Source organism: Kogia breviceps, chromosome 5 (assembly GCF_026419965.1).
Source record: "Kogia breviceps isolate mKogBre1 chromosome 5, mKogBre1 haplotype 1, whole genome shotgun sequence".
In the NCBI taxonomy this organism is placed as follows: Eukaryota; Metazoa; Chordata; class Mammalia; order Artiodactyla; family Physeteridae; genus Kogia; species Kogia breviceps.
This window is the reverse complement of record NC_081314.1, coordinates 41,166,705-41,184,430: the sequence shown is the minus strand read 5'-3', so window position 1 is coordinate 41,184,430 and position 17,726 is coordinate 41,166,705. Positions and strand designations below refer to the sequence as shown.

Sequence of the window (17,726 nt, the reverse complement as noted above, 5' to 3'; positions counted from 1 at the left end):
ACAGCTGTCCCTTCTCCACCCTGGCATAAAACTGAAAATAAGAGCTGGAGGAGGATGGACCAGAAGAATCTGGACAGAGGCATACCAGGCACACCTGAGTGTGGGCACTGAAACATGGGGAGTGTGGCAGATGGTTTATAAAGAAGTCTACAGTAACTCCCGCATCCCTGTATGTGTGTGGCTTTGCGGCGTGATACTGCCTCTCCTCCCATCAAGAAGTGGAGTCTATTTTTCTGCCCCTTGAACCTGGGCTGGCTTTGTGACCTGGTTTGACTAATGGATTGTAGCAGACTAGATGTACAAGGAACGTAGTCTTCAGGGAGCCTTGGCAGTTCCACTCTTGCCCTGTTGGGGCTGTGAGACTATCATGTGAGGAAGCCAGTTAGTTTCTCTGAGGAGGAGAGACCACGTGAAGAGGCCCAGCCAACAGCCAGCACCAGCCACAGTCATGTTGGTGAGGCCATTTTGGACCATCTGACTGTAGTCACCTGACTAGATGCCTGCAGTCACGTGAGTAACCCCAGGGTGAAAACACAATAACCGTGTGGCTGGACTCAGTCCCATTTACCGTCGTCCTACACAATTGTGAACAAGTATTGATAAGTGATGGTGGTTTTAAGTTTCTAAGTTTTGGGAGGTTTGTTTCACAAAAATAGATATGAATACAAAGATTAAGTGAACATTTATGCATTGAAGTGTGAGAGCCGTAACCCTCTTCCCAAGGTTCAGATCCCAGGTTTATCCCTTCCAGGTAGGACATTGGAAAAATTTCCTTAGAGGCACATTACAGACTATAGTGGGTTGAATAGTAGCCTGAAAAGATATGTCCAAGTCCTAACTCCCAGTATCCGTAAATGTGACCTTATTTGGAAGTAGGGTCTTTGTAGATGTACTTAAGTATGTTAAGGTGAAATTATCCTACATTTTGTGTGGACCCTCAATCCAATGATGAGTGTTCTTATAAGCAACAGAAAAGAGGACATAGACACATAGAGGGAAGGTGGCTGTGTGAAGATGGAAGCAGAGATTGTAGTTATGAAACTCCAAGCCAAGGAATGCCAAGATTTGCCAGCAGCCATCAGAAGCAAGGGAAGAGGTATGGAATAGATTCTCCCTCCAAGTCTCCAGAGGGAATCATCCCTTTTAACACCTTGATTTTGGACTTCTGTCCTGCAGGACTGAGAGAGAATAAGTTTCTGTTGTTTTCAGCCCTGAGTTTGTGGTACTTTATTATAGCAGCCCTAGGAAACTAACATACCAACCCAAGGAAAAAAAAAAACCCTAAAGATATTTACATCAGAAATTTCCTGAGTCCAGCCAGAGAATTCTACAGTGAAGCCCACTAGTCAGTAAGCTCTGCTCATGAATACAGAGCTCCCAGCCAATTTTTTCTAGCCTTAGTTTGAAATAGGTTTTTAAATAGTCAATTTTAAAAATGGGTTTTAAATAACCAAGACTTACCACATTTGAGGAAATTCTCTGCTATGAAAAAGAGACAAAGGCAAACAAATAGAATCAAGAAACTTGGAAGAAATAGAGGCAATGCAGGGAGAAGGAAACTTTAAAAAGTGACATTAATACAGCAGAGCGATTAAAAAAATTTCAGCCGTGAAGCAAGAGAAAGATGCTATGAGAAAAGAAGATTCAGAGGAAGAAGAGAGCAGAGAACTAAATTCATTAGTTGGCTTAGAAGATAAAGTTGAGAAAATTGTCCCAAAAGGAGAACAAACAGGAAAGAAATGGAAAAAACATAAGGACATTAGTAGATTGATCCTAAAGGTCGACTATCTGAATAACAGGAGTTACAGAAAAAGATAAGAAAAAATAGAAGGGAGGATATTATCAGATAAGTAATACAAAAACTGATTAGAGCCAAAAGGGAGGAATGTCTAAATTGGCATGGTCCACTGAGTGCCAAACACAGTGAATGTAGAAAGAGCCACGCAGAGACAAATCAAAGTGAAATTTTGCAATGCCAAGGATAAAATGAAACCCTAAAGACTTGCAGAAAGGGGGGGAAAAAAGCCTTATCAAATTAATGAACAAAGACAGGTCCTGTAAAAAGGATTGGAATCAGAATGGCATCAGACTTCTCAACAGCAACTCTGGAAGCCAAAAAACATGAAACAATGATTTCCGACCTAGAACTTTCTACCTGGTCAATTTGTCAACCAAATGTGTGCACAGAATAAATAACACACACAAAAATATGTGCAAGAAATAATTTACCTCTCAAGTGCTCTTTTTTTTTTTTTTTTTTTTTTTTTTGTGGTACGCGGGCCTCTCACTGTCGTGGTCTCTCCCATTGCGGAGCACAGGCTCCGGATGCGCAGGCTCAGCGGCCATGGCCCACGGGCCCAACCGCTCCGCGGCATGTGGGATCTTCCCGGACCGGGTCATGAACCCGTGTCCCCTGCATCAGCAGGCGGACTCTCAACCACTGCGCCACCAGGGAAGCCTCAGTGCTCTTTGATAAGAGTGACAGAATGAAATTGGGACAAAACCTGAGTGAAATTTTAGAACTCAACCAGCCTGGAAAAAGGAGGACCTTTATAGTGGAAAAAATGGAATTCATGGATTCCCTCTTGCCTTTGATGTGGAAAATTATACCAAGAGACCATTAGAGTCATTGGGAAGAATTTGAGATAGGGACATTACAAATTAAATTAATGGATGGGAATTCCAGCAGTTAAATCAGAAGAAAAGTCTATAAGAATAGAAACACAATCAGATTATACAATAGACCTAATGTTAACATTTGCATATTCAGGACAATTTACGCACTGAATTGTAGTTTAATAAAAGTTAAGATATAACTGTATTGGGAGAATGGGTAGAGGGTGAGAGTTAGTTTTGCTGGCCCAAAAGAGTTGTCTTTATTTAAAAACAATAAAAAGTTAAGAGAGAATGTTTAAAGTGTATGAAGTAGAAAATAGCATCATTAACATAATAATTAGGAATATAAAGACTCATTCCACAAGAAATATCTAGAGATGTTGACATTATTACCTCTGGACAGTGGCTCTGCGTATAAAGGGGGAATTCTGCTTTTAGCCATAAGCATCTCTGTTTTGACTGACTTAATTATAGATATGTTACTTTGGTAAAAATAAATGGAAAAGAGTTTAGGAACATAAAAATTCTTTGCAGATTATATTATGATTTTGTGTTTCGTGTGTTTTGGGAGTCATTCCAATCTGGAATCATCAAAGAGGTCAAATTATGATAACTGATTTGAAAGTTGCAAAAATTTCAAAAGTTAAGATCCATGAGTTTCAGCTATACTGAAAAAATAATCACTTTTAAAAGTAAGTATTTCAAGATAGCTAGTGGGAAGCAGTCGCATAGCACAGGGAGATCACCTGGGTGCTTTGTGACCACCTAGAGAGGTGGGATAGGGAGGGTAGGAGGGAGGGAGATGCAAGAGGGGAGAGATGTGGGAACATATGTATATGTATAACTGATTCACTTTGTTATAAAGCAGAAACTAGCACACCATTGTAAAGCAATTATACTTCAATAAAGATGTTTAAAAAAAAAATGTATTTCAATTTCTTAGTAGAAATAAAGAAAACACCCAGACAGTAGATACAACGTAAAAGAAAAAGCTTTGGACTTGAATTGAGAAGGTTGAAATTTGAACTTTGGTGCTGCCTTTTAATGATTTTATGACTTTGGTTGTGATAATTAACCATTCTCAGTGTCAGTTTTCCTACCTACAGGATGGGGATAAAGATACTAGGTTTACAAGAACTATTTAAGATTATGGATGTAAAAACTTTTTATAAACTGCATAACATTGACTACGTTATATAAACGTAATCAGATTTTCCTCAAGTTCTTCTTTTAGCACAAATTGCCCTGTATAGAAAAAACAATCACTAGCGTTAAGAGACAGTGAGTGGCTCAGATATTGATAGCAAACAAGACTTTCAAGTGAACTCCATGGGAGACAGGGAGAAAATGTTTCTGTTTCATCTTATCAGCCATGTCAAATAGAAAGCAAAACAAGGGGGAAAAGAACAATAAAGAGCATTAAACTATGTTAAACCTTCATGCATACAGTAAAATCCCAATGTAACTTTCAAAGTGAGGTCCGAAAAAGTCAATTGTGTAAAATGCAAGATTTTGCTACTGGGAAGTTAATTAAATGAAAGCAGGGATGGAGGAAGGATGGGAGCAGATTGACTTACATTTCAATTCTCATTGTTATGAGGTTTTAATGTATTTCACTGAGTTAATCCTTAATATTTGAATTTTGGATTAGCTCCCATTAATTCTTACATGGTGCCCAGGAAATTTTGGGCTACCTAGAATGCCTACTGATATTTTCACCAATTTAATGAATACTTTTCAAATATGATGATTTTTTTTAACACATTCTGCTTTGTATTTTGAGCTAGTAACATGTTCTCATCTGCAATTAGCTCCATCCCGGGATGCCGGGGTTTTTCTTTTGTTTGCTTGAATTTTTTTAGATCTCATGGGCTCCTCGTAGACTACCTGAGTCTAGAGCAAGGCCCCAACGTCTCTGAACAAATGTCCTTGTAAACCAAATAATTGCAATGTAAATTCAGTCTTCCAATGGCACATACAATTTTTATCAATTTGGTTCTTTCTATTTTGTGAGAAATTATTTATCTTTTATATTGTACGTGATAAGTCTCTCTAGGTTATAGCAGACAAATTAATGAGCTGCTTAAAGCCAGGCTAGGTCAGTTGAGTTCCTCGCAGGTAGCATGGTTTCATTTATTTATAGTATTTTCGGGTGGTGTCTGGTAATGTAGGCCTCTGCATGGAGTAAAGGTTATAAAATTTACTCAAAGAATGTGTTAGCCATTTTGCAGCTAGTTTTAGGGGGAAAAAAGCATTCTGTGCTCTTTTAAACATGCAAAAAATGGTTGCATAACAGAGCTTTTTTTCCCCCTGCAATAAGTTAAATGCTATTAAATAGACAGTTTGAATTAGATTCACTAAAGCATAGGTACTGAACCTAAGAGATAATGGAATTTTTGAGAATATCATTGAAATATAAAATACTGGCTCCCAAGTTAGCTTCCTCTATCATTATTCATTAGTATATTTATTTATTGATTGATTGATCTTTTTTATTTTATTAAAATTTTTTTTTAATACAGCAGGTTCTTATTATCTATTTTATACACATCAGTGTATACATGTCAATCCCAATCTCCCAATTCAGCCCACCTCCCACCCCCCCACTTTCCCCCCTTGGTGTCCATACGTTTGTTCTCTACATCTTTGTCTCTATTTCTGCCTTTTCATCTGTACCATTCATCTGTACCATTTTTCTAGGTTCCACATATATGCATTAATATACGATATTTGTTTTTCTCTTTCTGAGTTACTTCACTCTGTATGACAGACTCTAGGTCCATCCACATCTCTACAAATGACCCAGTTTCGTTCCTTTTTATGGCTGAGTAACATTCCATTGTACATATGTACCACATCTTCTTTATCCATCCGTCTGTTGATGGGCATTTAGGTTGCTTCCATGACCTGGCTATTGTAAATAGTGCTGCAATGAACATTGTGGTACATGACTCTTTTTGAATTATGGTTTTCTCAGGGTATATGCCCAGTAGTGGGATTGCTGGGTCATATGGTAGTTCTATTTTTAGTTTTTTAAGGAACCTCCATACTGTTCTCCACAGTGTCTGTATCAATTTACATTCCCACCAACAGAGCAAGAGGGTTCCCTTTTCTCCACACCCACTCCACACTTGTTGTTTGTAGATTTTCTGATGATGTCCATCCTATTTTTTTATTAATTTATTTAATTTTTATTTATTTATTATTTTTGGCTGCATTGGGTCTTCATTGCTGCATGCGGGCTTTCTCTAGTTGCAGGGAGCAGGGGCTACTCTTCATTGTGGTGTGCTGGCTTCTCATTGTAGTGACTTCTCTTGTTGCAAGCTCTAGGTGCGTGGGTTTCCGTAGTTGTGGCTTGCAGGCTTCAGGAGTTGTGGCTTGTGGGCTCTAGAGCACAGGCTCAGTAGTTGTGACACACGGGCTTAGTTACTCCATGGCATGTGGGATCTTCCCGGGCCAGGGCTCAAACCCATGTCCCCTGCATTGGCAGGTGGATTCTTAACCACTGCGCCACCAGGGAAGCCCAATGATGCCCATTCTGACAGGTGTGAGGTGATACCTCATTGTAGTTTTGATTTGCATTTCTCTAATAATTAGTGATGTTGAGCAGCTTTTCATGTGCTTCTTGGCCATCTGTATGTCTTTGGAGAAATGTCTATTTAGGTCTTCTGCCCATTTTTGTATTGGGTTGTTTGTTTTTTTAATATTGAGCTGCATGAGCTGTTTATATATTTTGGAGATTAATCCTTTGTCCATTGATTTGCAAATGTTTGCAAATGTTTTCTCCCATTCTGAGGGTTGTCTTTTCATCTTGTTTATAGTTTCCTTTGCTGTGCAAAAGCTTTTAAGTTTCATTCAGTCCCATTTGTCTATTTTTGTTTTTATTTCCATTTCTCTAGGAGGTGGGTCGAAAAAATGTTGTGATTTATGTCAGAGTGTTCTTCCTACATTTTACTGTAAAAGTTTTATAGTGTCCGGTCTTACATTTAGGTCTTTAATCCATTTTGAGTTTATTTTTGTGTATGGTGTTAGGGTGTGTTGTAATTCCATACATGTACATGTAGCTGTCCAGTTTTCCCAGCACCACTTATTGAAGAGACTGTCTTTTCTCCATTGTATATCCTTGCCTCCTTTGTCATAGATTAGTTGTTCATATGTGTGTGGGTTTATCTCTGGGCTTTCTATCCTGTTCTGTTGATATGTATTTCTGTTTTTGTGCCAGTACCATATTGTTTTGATTACTGTAGCTTTGTGGTATAGTCTGAAGTCAGGGAGTCTCATTCCTCCAGCTCCGTTTTTTTCTCACAAGATTGATTTGGCTATTTGGGGCCTTTGTATCTCCATACAAATTTTAAGATTTTTTTGTTCCAGTTCTGTAAAAAATGCCATTGGTAATTTGATAGGGATTGCATTGAATCTGTAGATGGCTTTGGGTGGTATAGTCATTTTCACAATATTGATTCTTCCAATCTAAGGACATGGTATATCTCTCAATCTGTTTGTGTCATCTTTAATTTCTTTCATCAGTGTCTTATAGTTTTCTGCATATAGGTCTTTTACCTCCTTAGGTAGGTTTATTCCTAGGTATTTTATTCTTTTTGTTGCAGTGGTGAATGGGATTGTTTCCTTAATTTCTCTTTCTGATCTTTTGTTTTTAGTGTATAGGAATGCAAGAGATTACTGGGCATTAATTTTGTATCCTGCAACTTTACCAAATTCATAGATTAGCTCTAGTAGTTTTCTGCTGGCATCTTCGGGATTTTCTATGTATAGTGTCATGTCATCTGCAAACAGTGACAGTTTTACTTCTTCTTTTCCAATTTGTATTCTTTTTATTTCTTTTTCTTCTCTGATTGCTGTGGCTAGGACTTCCAAAACTTTTTTGAGTACAAGTGGTGAGAGTGGACATCCTTGTCTTGTTCCTGATCTTAGAGGAAATGCTTTCACGTTTTCACCATTGAGAATGATGTTTGCTGTGGGTTTGTCATATATGGCCTTTATTATGTTGAGGTAGGATCCCTCTATGCCCACTTTCTGGAGAGTTTTTATCAGAAATGGGTGTTGAAGATTGTCAGAAGCTTTTTCTGCATCTATTGAGATGATCATATGGTTTTTATTCTTCAATTTGTTAATATGGTGTATCACTTTGATTGATTTGCTTATATTGAAGAATCCTTGCATCCCTGGGATGAATCCCACTTGATCATGCTGTATGATCCTTTTAACCTGTTGTTGGGTTCTGTTTGCTAGTATTTTGTTGAGGATTTTTGCATCTATACTCATGAGTGATATTGGTCTGTAAGTTTCTTTTTTTGTAGTATCTTTGTCTGATTTTGGTATCAGGGTGATGGTGACCTCCTAGAATGAGTTTGGGAGTGTTCCTTCCTCTGCAATTTTTTGGAAGAGTTTGAGAAGGATGGGTGTTAAGTCTTCCCTAAATGTTTGATAGAATTCCCCTGTGAAGTCATCTGGTCCTGGACTTTTTGTTTGTTGGAAGATTTTAAATCACAGTTTCAATTTCATTACTTGTGATTGGATTGTTCATATTTTCTGTTTCTTCCTGGTTCAGTCTTGGAAGTTTATACCTTTCAAAGAATTTGTACATTGCTTCCAGGTTGTCCATTTTATTGGCATAGAGCTGCTTGTAGTAGTCTCTTATGATGCTGTGTTTCTGTCGTGTCCACCGTAACTTCTCCTTTTTCATTTCTAATTTTATTGATTTGAGTCCTCTCCCTCATTTTTTTGATGAGTCTGGCTAAAGGTTTATCAATTTTGTTTATCTTCTCAAAGAACCAGCTTTTAGTTTTATTAATCTTTGCAATTTTTTTCTTTGTTTCTATTTCATTTATTTCTGATCTTTATGATCTTTATGATTTCTTCTACTAACTTTCAGTTTTGTTTGTTCTTTCCCTAGTTCATTTAGGTGTAAGTTTAGATTGTTTATTTGAGATTTTTCTTGTTTCTTGAGGTAGGATTGTATTGCTATAAACTTCCCTCTTAGAACTGCTTTTTCTGCATCCCATAGGTTTTGGATCATTGTGTTTTCATTGTAATTTGTCTCTAGGTATTTTTTGATTTCCTCTTTGATTTCTTCAGTGATCTCTTGGTTATTTAGTAATGTATTGTTTATCCTCCATGTGTTTGTGTTTTTACCTTTTTTTCTTGTAATTGATTTCTAATCTCATAGTGTTGTCATCAGAAAGGATGCTTGGTGTGATTTCAATTTTCTTAAATTTACCAAGGCTTGATTTATGACCCAAGATGTGATATATCATGAAGAATGTTCCGTGTGCACTTGAGAAGAAAGTGTAATCTGCTGTTTTCAGATGGAATGTGCTATAAATATCAATTAAATCTACCTGATCTCTTGTGTCATTTAAAGCTTGTGTTTCCTTATTAATTATCTGTCTGGATGATCTGTCCATTGGTGTAGATGAGGTGTTAAAGTCTCCCATTATTTTTATTTTTATTTTTATTTATTTTTTTGCGGTACGTGGGCCTCTCACTGCTGTGGCCTCTCCTGTTGTGGAGCACAGGCTCCGGATGCACAGGCTCAGCAGCCGTGGCTCGCGTGCCCAGCTGCTCCATGGCATGTGGGATCTTCCCTGACCGGGGCACAAACCCATGTCCCCTGCATCAACAGGCAGACTCTCAACCACTGTGCCACCAGGGAAGCCAGTGGTCCCCCATTATTATTCTGCTACTGTGGATTTCCTCTTTTATAGCTGTTAGCATTTGCATTATGTATTTAGGTGCTTCTGTGTTGGGTGCATATGTATTTATAATTGTTATATCTTCTTCTTGGATTGATCCCTTGATCATTATGTAGTGTCCTTCCTGTCTCCTGCAGCATTCTTTATGTTCAAGTCTATTTTATCTGATATGAGTATTGCTACTCCAGTTTTCTTTTGATTTCCATTTGCCTGGAATATCTTTTCCCATCCCCTCACTTTCAGTCTGTATGTGTCCCTAGGTCTGTGGGTCTCTTGTAGACAGCATATATATGGGTCTTGTTTTTGTATCCATTCAGCAAGCCTGTGTCTTTTGGTTGGAGCATTTAATCCATTCACATTTCAGGTAATTATTGATATGTATGTTCCTATTACCTTTTTTTTGTGTGTGTGGTATGCGGGCCTCTCACTGTTGTGGCCTCTCCTGTTGTGGAGCACAGGCTCCGGACGCACAGGCTCAGTGGCCATGGCTCACGGGACCAGCTGCTCCGCGGCATGTGGGATCTTCCCAGACCGGGGCACGAACTTGTGTCCCCTGCATCGGCAGGCGGATTCTCAACCACTGCGCCACCAGGGAAGCCCACCATTTTTAAAATTGTTTTGTGTTTATTTTTGTAGGTAGTTTTCTTCTCTTGTGTTTCCCACTTAGAGAAGTTCCTTTAGCATTTGTTGTAGAGCTCGTTTGGTGGTGCTGAATTCTCTTAGCTTTTGCTTGTCTGTAAAGCTTTTGATTTCTCCATCAAATCTGTATGAGACCCTTGCTGGGTAGAGTAATCTTGGTTGTAGTTTCTTCCCTTTCATCCCTGTAAATATATCTTGCCTCTCCCTTCTGGCTTGTAGAGTTTTGCTGAGAAATCAGCTCCTAACCTTACGGGAGTTCCCTTGTATGTTATTTGTCATTTTTCCCTTGTTGCTTTTAATAATTTTCCTTGTCTTTAATTTTTGTCAGTTTGATTACTATGTGTCTTGGTGTGTTTCTCCTTGGGTTTATCCTGCCTGAGACTCTCTGTGCTTCCTGGACTTGGGTGGCTATTTCCTTTCCCATGCTAGCGAAGTTTTCAACTATAATCATTTCAAGTATTTTCTCTAGGTTCTTTCTCTCTCTCTTCTCCTTCTGGGACCCCTATAATGTGAATGTTGGTGCATTTAATGTTGTCCCAGAGGTCTCTTAGGCTGTTTTCATTTCTTTTCATTCATTTTTCTTTATTGTTTTCCATGGCAATGAATTCTACCATTCTGTCTTCCAGGTCACTTATCCATTTTCTTCCTCAGTTATTCTGCTATTGATTCCTTCTAGAATCAAAAAAAAAAAAGAAAAGTAGAAATACCTTCTATTTTTCATTTCAGTTATTATATTGTTCATCTCTGTTTATTCTTCTTTTAGGTGTTCTTTAATTCTTCTAGGTCTTTGTTAAACATTTCTTGCATCTTTTCAATCTTTGCCTCCATTCTTTTTCCAGTATCCTGGATCATTTTCACTATCATTATTCAGAATTCTTTTTCTGGAAGGTTACCTTTCTCCACTTCATTTAGTTGTTTTTCTGGGGTTTTATCTTGTTTCTTCATCTGGTACATAGTCCTCTGCCTTTTCATTTTGTCTATCTTTCTGTGAATGTTGTTTTCGTTCCACAGGCTGCAAGATTTTAGTTCTTCTTGTTTCTGCTGTTGCTCTCTGATGCTTGTTAGTATATTTAAATATCATTGTGAGATTGTGGGGCTTAATGGATTTTTGATTAAAAAAATTGCATCCTTTATTAGTATTAAAGAAATTATTCTCAAAGAGTTTGCTTTTCCCACTGATACTAAGCATGAAATATACATGCAGCAAACTTGAGACTAACTCAGTAATATTAGCATATACTGCTTTTTGGTACCATACATTTTTCTTACAAATATTAATCCATTTAATCCCCACAACTACATTGTAAGGTAGCCACAGAAAAGGTGAGTGGCTTTTTTAAGACCACACTGTAAATAATATGAGCCAGCTGATTTGAATACAAGCATTCTCACTCCAGATTTCTCACCTACCTTTTAATTTTTATTTTCTTTTGCTAACCTTTGTTCTTGAGTCACCATAGCAGACTGCTGTCATGAATCAGTTGAAGGATCTGTAGCTATAAACACACAGGTGGATTTACCTAGAATACGCTTCTTTGGTAGAGAGTCATTTTCTTTTTGCATAAAATTTATGATTAGCAAACCTCAGTGTTTGTGTAGAAAGCATTACTTTTGCAGATAACTACTAGCTTACAGTGAGTGGATACTTGGTAGTGCATTTGCACTGATTATTGACTTGGTTTTATTAATTTTGTTGCTTCATAGAGAATATTTGTCTAGTAGTTGAAGGACTGTTTTCACTGATGAAATCTGAAGGATACAGGAATACTGAGATCATGATCATTTTCCAAAGGTTAAGTAGTTATGATGCTAGTAACCTCAAATATGGCTCATTTAACCATTTTGCACTGTATCACAAATGCTTAAAAAAATCAGTATGCCCTTTTAGCATAGAGGAACATATCTCATGAAATTGCAGGTACTGTACTATTGTTCTGTTTTGTTTAGATGACGAATGTGACAACAGACTATTGTATTGACGTCATAAGAAAATTTGAAGTTTCTGAAGAAAATAAGGCAAAAAATGTCCTTGGCATAGAAGGTAAAATAACCAATATCCTTAATTTCTCATTTCTCAGTTCAGTTTGCTAAGTTACATTCTAGAAAAATTTTTAGGAAAAGAAATAGGGAGATAACCTTAGAATTACAGATGATTCAAATAAAGCCCACGACACACATATTTTCCTACAAAACAGATGCCATGATTTTGCTGTTTCTTTTACTTTTGCAAGGACGGTAGCATTTTCTACTCCAAGCAAGTCAACTTGATGCCACTATGTATGATACATGCCAAGAAATATTTTGACTTTTCTCAAATGGTTAATTTTTAGAAATAGTCTCAACCAGGTAATCTCATGAAGGGAAATTTGGCCCTAAAATAAGTAAACATTTTTTTTTTAATGTTGGCAACTAATTTCTTTTCCCTAGTTGGTAGTGGTAGAGAGGTTGTAGGAACCACACATTTTGTTAATATGACTCTCTCATTTTATAATTGAGGAAAGTGAGGCTTAAAGAAATTAAGTAATTTGGGACTTCCCTGGTGGTGCAGTGGTTGAGAGTCCACCTGCCAATGCAGGGGTCATGGATTGGAGCCCTGGTCCGGGGGATCCAACATGCAATGGAGCGGCTAGGCCCTTGTGCCACAGCTACTGAGCCTGCGTGCCGCAACTGCTGAGACCTGTGTGCCTGGAGCCCGTGCTCCACAATGGGAGAGGCTGCCCGCGCACCACAATTAGGAGTGGCCCCCGCTCTCTGCAGCTAGAGAGGGCCCGCACACAGAGATGAGGACCCAATACAGCCAAAAATAAATGAATGAATGAATAAATTTTTTAAAAAAAGAAAAAAGAAATTAAGTAACTTGCCCACAGTTATATATTCAGAATCTAGCTCCTAAGATATTATGTATAAATGATATAACAAGAATATAGCTACATGTATCTATAAGTCATATGTATTTAAAATATGTAGGGAAAGAAATTTGTAGGCTGCTCTCCAAAAGAGAACAGGTCCCAGGCAGAATAGATAATCTTAATTAAAAAACTACTGGGGCATCCCACTTCCTGCAAGAGCATATGATACCATGGTTTATCTTACCAATTTTGATTGTTGGCTTCCTCTTCCCCCAGGCTCAGTGTGGACAAGGGGGTATGATACTCTATGTTTATTTCCAGGGATAGAGGCTAATTAGAACGAAGAGAAATTATTTAATATTTATATAATTAAAAGCTATTTTTAAAACAACCAAAGAAGATAAACTAATTTGGACCTTTCTTTACCAATAAATGAATCTTTTCTTTGGTGGGGCCTTAAAAGATGGAGTTAAACCTGATTTCTAAGTTATGGCCATAAAGATGAGCATGAAGAAATTCTCCAGAGTTTCAGAAGATAGTTACCGGTAGTTTTACCACAGGATTCTTGAAAACTTGAAATAATTTACCCTAATAATCATTCCATGTAGGTATTTGTAGGGCATTCACATATCTGTTAATATGTTAATGAATGCCTCTCCTACTCAGGCACTATGTTTTTGAAAAACTGATAGGGTTTTCTACATAATCTTGAAATACTTTTTCACATTTCTCAAATGTGCTAGCCATTAGTAGCATCTTGCCAAACCAGTTTCATAGTCAAATAATCATACCCTGATTTTAAGCTATGCCTAACTTCTGACCTGTTACCTCAGCTATGGCACTGACAATACTATTTTCAAATCAACTTAATAACCTATCAGGTTGCTGTTAATCAGTATATCACTTAGGATAAATATGGCTTGAACACTGCATGAGCCACCCATTAGGTCACACTGAATAATCATAGCTTGAGTTCAGTTACTGAAGAGCTTTGCAATAAGCCCCCTCCCTCCCTCAATCAAAACTGTTAAAAAGTCTGTTTTTCTGTAGGTTATATTTAATCTGCTATTCCCCAAAGTCATATTTCAGTTTTTGACACTGTCTATTTGATCTGAAGCACATCTCCCATTGCCCTGTATTCCCTGCAAAGGCTGTCCTGAAGGTAAATGAGGTAATCAGTATGAACAAACTTTGATCTCTTTTGTCCTTGTTAGAGTCGGTTAAGTATATATGCTTCAAAGCTATAGTACTTCACTCTCTCTCATTTCCAAAGGCTTCACGAACTTCATGCGTAGTCCTGCTTGTGACATATTTAACCCACTGCACCATGAAGTGTACCAGGACATGGACCAGCCCCTGTGCCACTACTACATCGCTTCCTCCCACAACACATACCTGACCGGGGACCAGCTCCTGTCTCAGTCCAAAGTGGACATGTACGCACGGGTGCTGCAGGAGGGCTGTCGCTGCGTGGAAGGTGCGTGCTTTGAGCGCGAGTGTGTGAGGGCGCACACGTGCTTTAGTCAGGCACGTCTAGTGTAAATAATGGAGACCTAAAAAAATGCACTTATACTAATCAGAACTATTTTCCCACTCACTGTAAAGTCATTCTTAACTCATAATCTTCTCTGGTTCCTCTTGACACTTCAAACAGGTATAGCGATGTGTACTAGCATTTGGGAGGCACACCTTCAGGTGCTGAAAAATTGTGATGAATGTGAAAGTTTTTCCTAGAAAGATTTCTTTTTTGATTAACCAATGGTAAAAATGGTTCAGGATAAATATTTATTTTTAAGATACTTCATGGTCTATCAATCAGCCAACACTTAAATTTCTAGGAGGTTCCTGGGGGTGAGGACACAGATGTAAGACATGGTTTCTATCTTTAAGGCGCTCACAGTCATTAGAAGGGGTGGATGGTAAAAATCATAGTATGGTGTGAGAATTCCACCAGTTGAATCAAACGTGGTTGAGAGGTGATACAGAAAGTGGGGGGTGACGTAAAATACGATGAGAAATCAGTTAGCCTGGGAAGGTAGACTTGGGTCAGCGATAAAGGGTTCTGAGTGCTGTGATAAGGAATTTCAGCTTTAGCTTTTGTGGTTTTTTTTTTTTTTTTTGCGGTATGCGGGCCTCTCACTGCTGTGGCCTCTCCCATTGCGGAGCACAGGCTCCGGACGCGCAGGCCTAGCGGCCATGGCTCACGGGCTTAGTTGCTCCGCGGCATGTGGGATCTTCCCGGACCAGGGCACGAACCCGTGTCTCCTGCATCGGCAGGCGGACTCTCAACCACTGCGCCACCAGGGAAGCCCAGCTTTAGCTTTTGGTAACGAGGGTCCAGTGGATTGTTTTAATACCTAGAGTGATACGGTCAGACTTGCAGTTTAGAAAGATGGCTTGGGTAGCATTGTAGGAAGATAATTTTTCTTTAAGATGTATGTTTGTGGTGGGGGAAGGGAGGTGAAACTAGAGCAAGGAGAATGGTGGGAAGGCTATTGAAATGATTCAAAGGAAGGATCATAAAAGCTTAGACTAGGTGAGAGAGATGCTTATACGGATATTAAAGAAGTAAACTTACAGGACCTGGTGAGCAAAGTAAAGGATTTAAGGCTTGAAGGGGAGAGCTGGAATGAATGATGGTGCCATCACCTACTGTGGGGACTGAGAGGAAGAGCATTAATGAGTTCAGCTTTCCATTGGTTGAGTTTATAGTGACTTTGTAATATTTACATGGACATTTTTATCAGTCAATTAAATAACAATATGTGCACTCAACAGAAGGATCCAGAAAAGATAAAGATTCCACAGTTCTGAGTTTTCTATGTGTTAGTGTACAAGATCACTTACAGAGACCTTCATGTGTAAATGTACATCACAGTGGACAGGATCACTTAGAGGAGTGGCAAAGAGAACAAGGCCTGAGGACTTATGCAATCCAACCTTTCGAAGCAGAAAGAACAAGGGGAACTGATGAAGACCACTAACACAAAGCAATCACTTGGACCTATGGGATGAAATGGTCAAAAATGTCCCATACAATAGAAAAGTAAAATAAAGACTAAGTGTCCAGTCTGGTTGCATTTGACAGCTGGGAGGTTATTAGTGTCTTTTGCTATATAGTTTTGGTGGCCTTTCAGTGGGAAGGTCAGGTAGCTAATCTGCTGTGAGTTAGTCACTTGGCATTTTTCTGCATTAGGGGAAGACTTGATACAAGGTTGGGGAGGTTTTGAGACTTGGAAGAGGGGGAAATGAGGATTCATTCATTTTGTTTTTAGATGGGGTAGTGGACAAGAAATTTTTAAATGGTTCATGCTGTTTACCCTCTCTTTTCTCAGGATAGTAGGAGAGAACACCATCCACTAAGTGTAGAGTGGGTGGAGGTTGGCTGGGGAATGGGAGGCTTAAAAAGATCAGCAAATAATGAGAAAGGAGTTGACAAGATAAATTGGGGGAAGGCCTAGCTAATTTCAAAAACAGTCTTTAACAGAACAGTCTTTTTGTTATACAAAATCTGCATGCTGGGCTTCCCTGATGGCTCAGTGGTTGAGAATCTGCCTGCCAATGCAGGGGACAAGGGTTCGAGCCCTGGTCTGGGAAGATCCCACATGCCGTGGAGCAACTAGGCCCGTGAGCCACAACTACTGAGCCTGTGCGTCTGGAGCCTGTGCCCCGCAACAAGAGAGGCCGCAATAGTGAGGCCTGCGCACCGCGATGAAGAGTGGCCCCTGCTTGCCACAACTAGAGAAACCCCGCGCACAGCAACGAAGACCCAACACAGCCAAAAATAAATAAATTAATTTTTTAAAAATCTGCATGCTCAGACTGCCCCCCACCCCATTCCCAACAGACTAGGTATAGGAGCAGTGAAGACAGATTCTAGAATTGATCCAAGCCTCTGGATTTCCAGGTCGTATAAAATATCTTCAAGATGTTGGTGAGAGCTCTTTTAAGTAAGTGACAGTAGGTCCATGAACTAGGAAAGGAAATGAAGGGGCCACAAAATGAGGTTAAGAGATTAGAAGACTCAAAGAAACAAATACTGAGAATGTCGGCATCACGCATACAATAAACAAGAACAGAGAATTATTATCACAAGGTGGGATTTTGGATATAGTTGAGGTAATGACTATATGTAGGGCATGTGGTGGGTGAGCATGATTAGAGTGAAGCAAGGAGCTGTTGGCATTGAGGTCAAGGTTAAGCGATTGGGTAGATTGCCCACATTGACTTTTAAGTCAAAGGATGCTGACAGGGAGATTCAAAGCTAAAAAATTAAAAGATCAAAAATTGGATATTAAAAACTATAAACCACATAGTTAAGTAGAGGAAGAATGCTACGGAAAAGGCACTTGGAAGATGCCAGGAAGGTAGAGATGGATAAAGGTTTAAAAGTGGGGGGATTTTTTAAATGAATGTAGAACAACAATTGTTTAAAAGTAGCATCCTCATTTTGTGATTTATACAAAAAAAGCATCTGTGGAGAAAGGAAGTAGTATCTTCCCAAGTAAACTGGTTGTTAACCAAGATAAGGAGGTTGAGGAAGAATTCCAGAGTCTGATGATGAAAGGGGGTTTGTTTACACTGGAATGGAGATTCCTCGGAGCAAAGGGGAATTGCTTTTTGGTGGGAGCATACGCATACGGGAGTCAGCAGTAGGTAGCAAGTTGTTCTTGGGGTGGTGGAATAGTGTAGGGAGATGAATAAAGTAGTAGGGCAGTGAGATAATACTGGTCAGTAGAGGAGCTCTTCTTTGTCAGAGAGTTTCTGGCTTGAAGAATTTTCTGCTACAAAAGTAGCAGATGTAATGTTACAGTAATAGTAGTAGTAATGTTATAAAGGCAAACTGACATATTTTTTAAATGGACAGGTATTAAAAACTATCTTCATACAGAACCATTAGGACCACTAC

The 17,726-nt window shown here is 38.8% G+C and overlaps 1 protein-coding gene across 1 annotated transcript in view; it reads left to right on the top strand.

The window, feature by feature from the left end:
* PLCH1 (phospholipase C eta 1) overlaps nucleotides 1–17,726 on the top strand; it is a 179,019-nt gene that overhangs the window by 94,219 nt on the left and 67,074 nt on the right. The window contains exons 6-7 of the mRNA XM_067033895.1: nucleotides 11,916–12,009; nucleotides 14,091–14,294. Coding sequence (XP_066889996.1) covers nucleotides 11,916–12,009; nucleotides 14,091–14,294 — 298 coding nt within the window. The remainder of the gene's footprint in view (nucleotides 1–11,915; nucleotides 12,010–14,090; nucleotides 14,295–17,726) is intronic.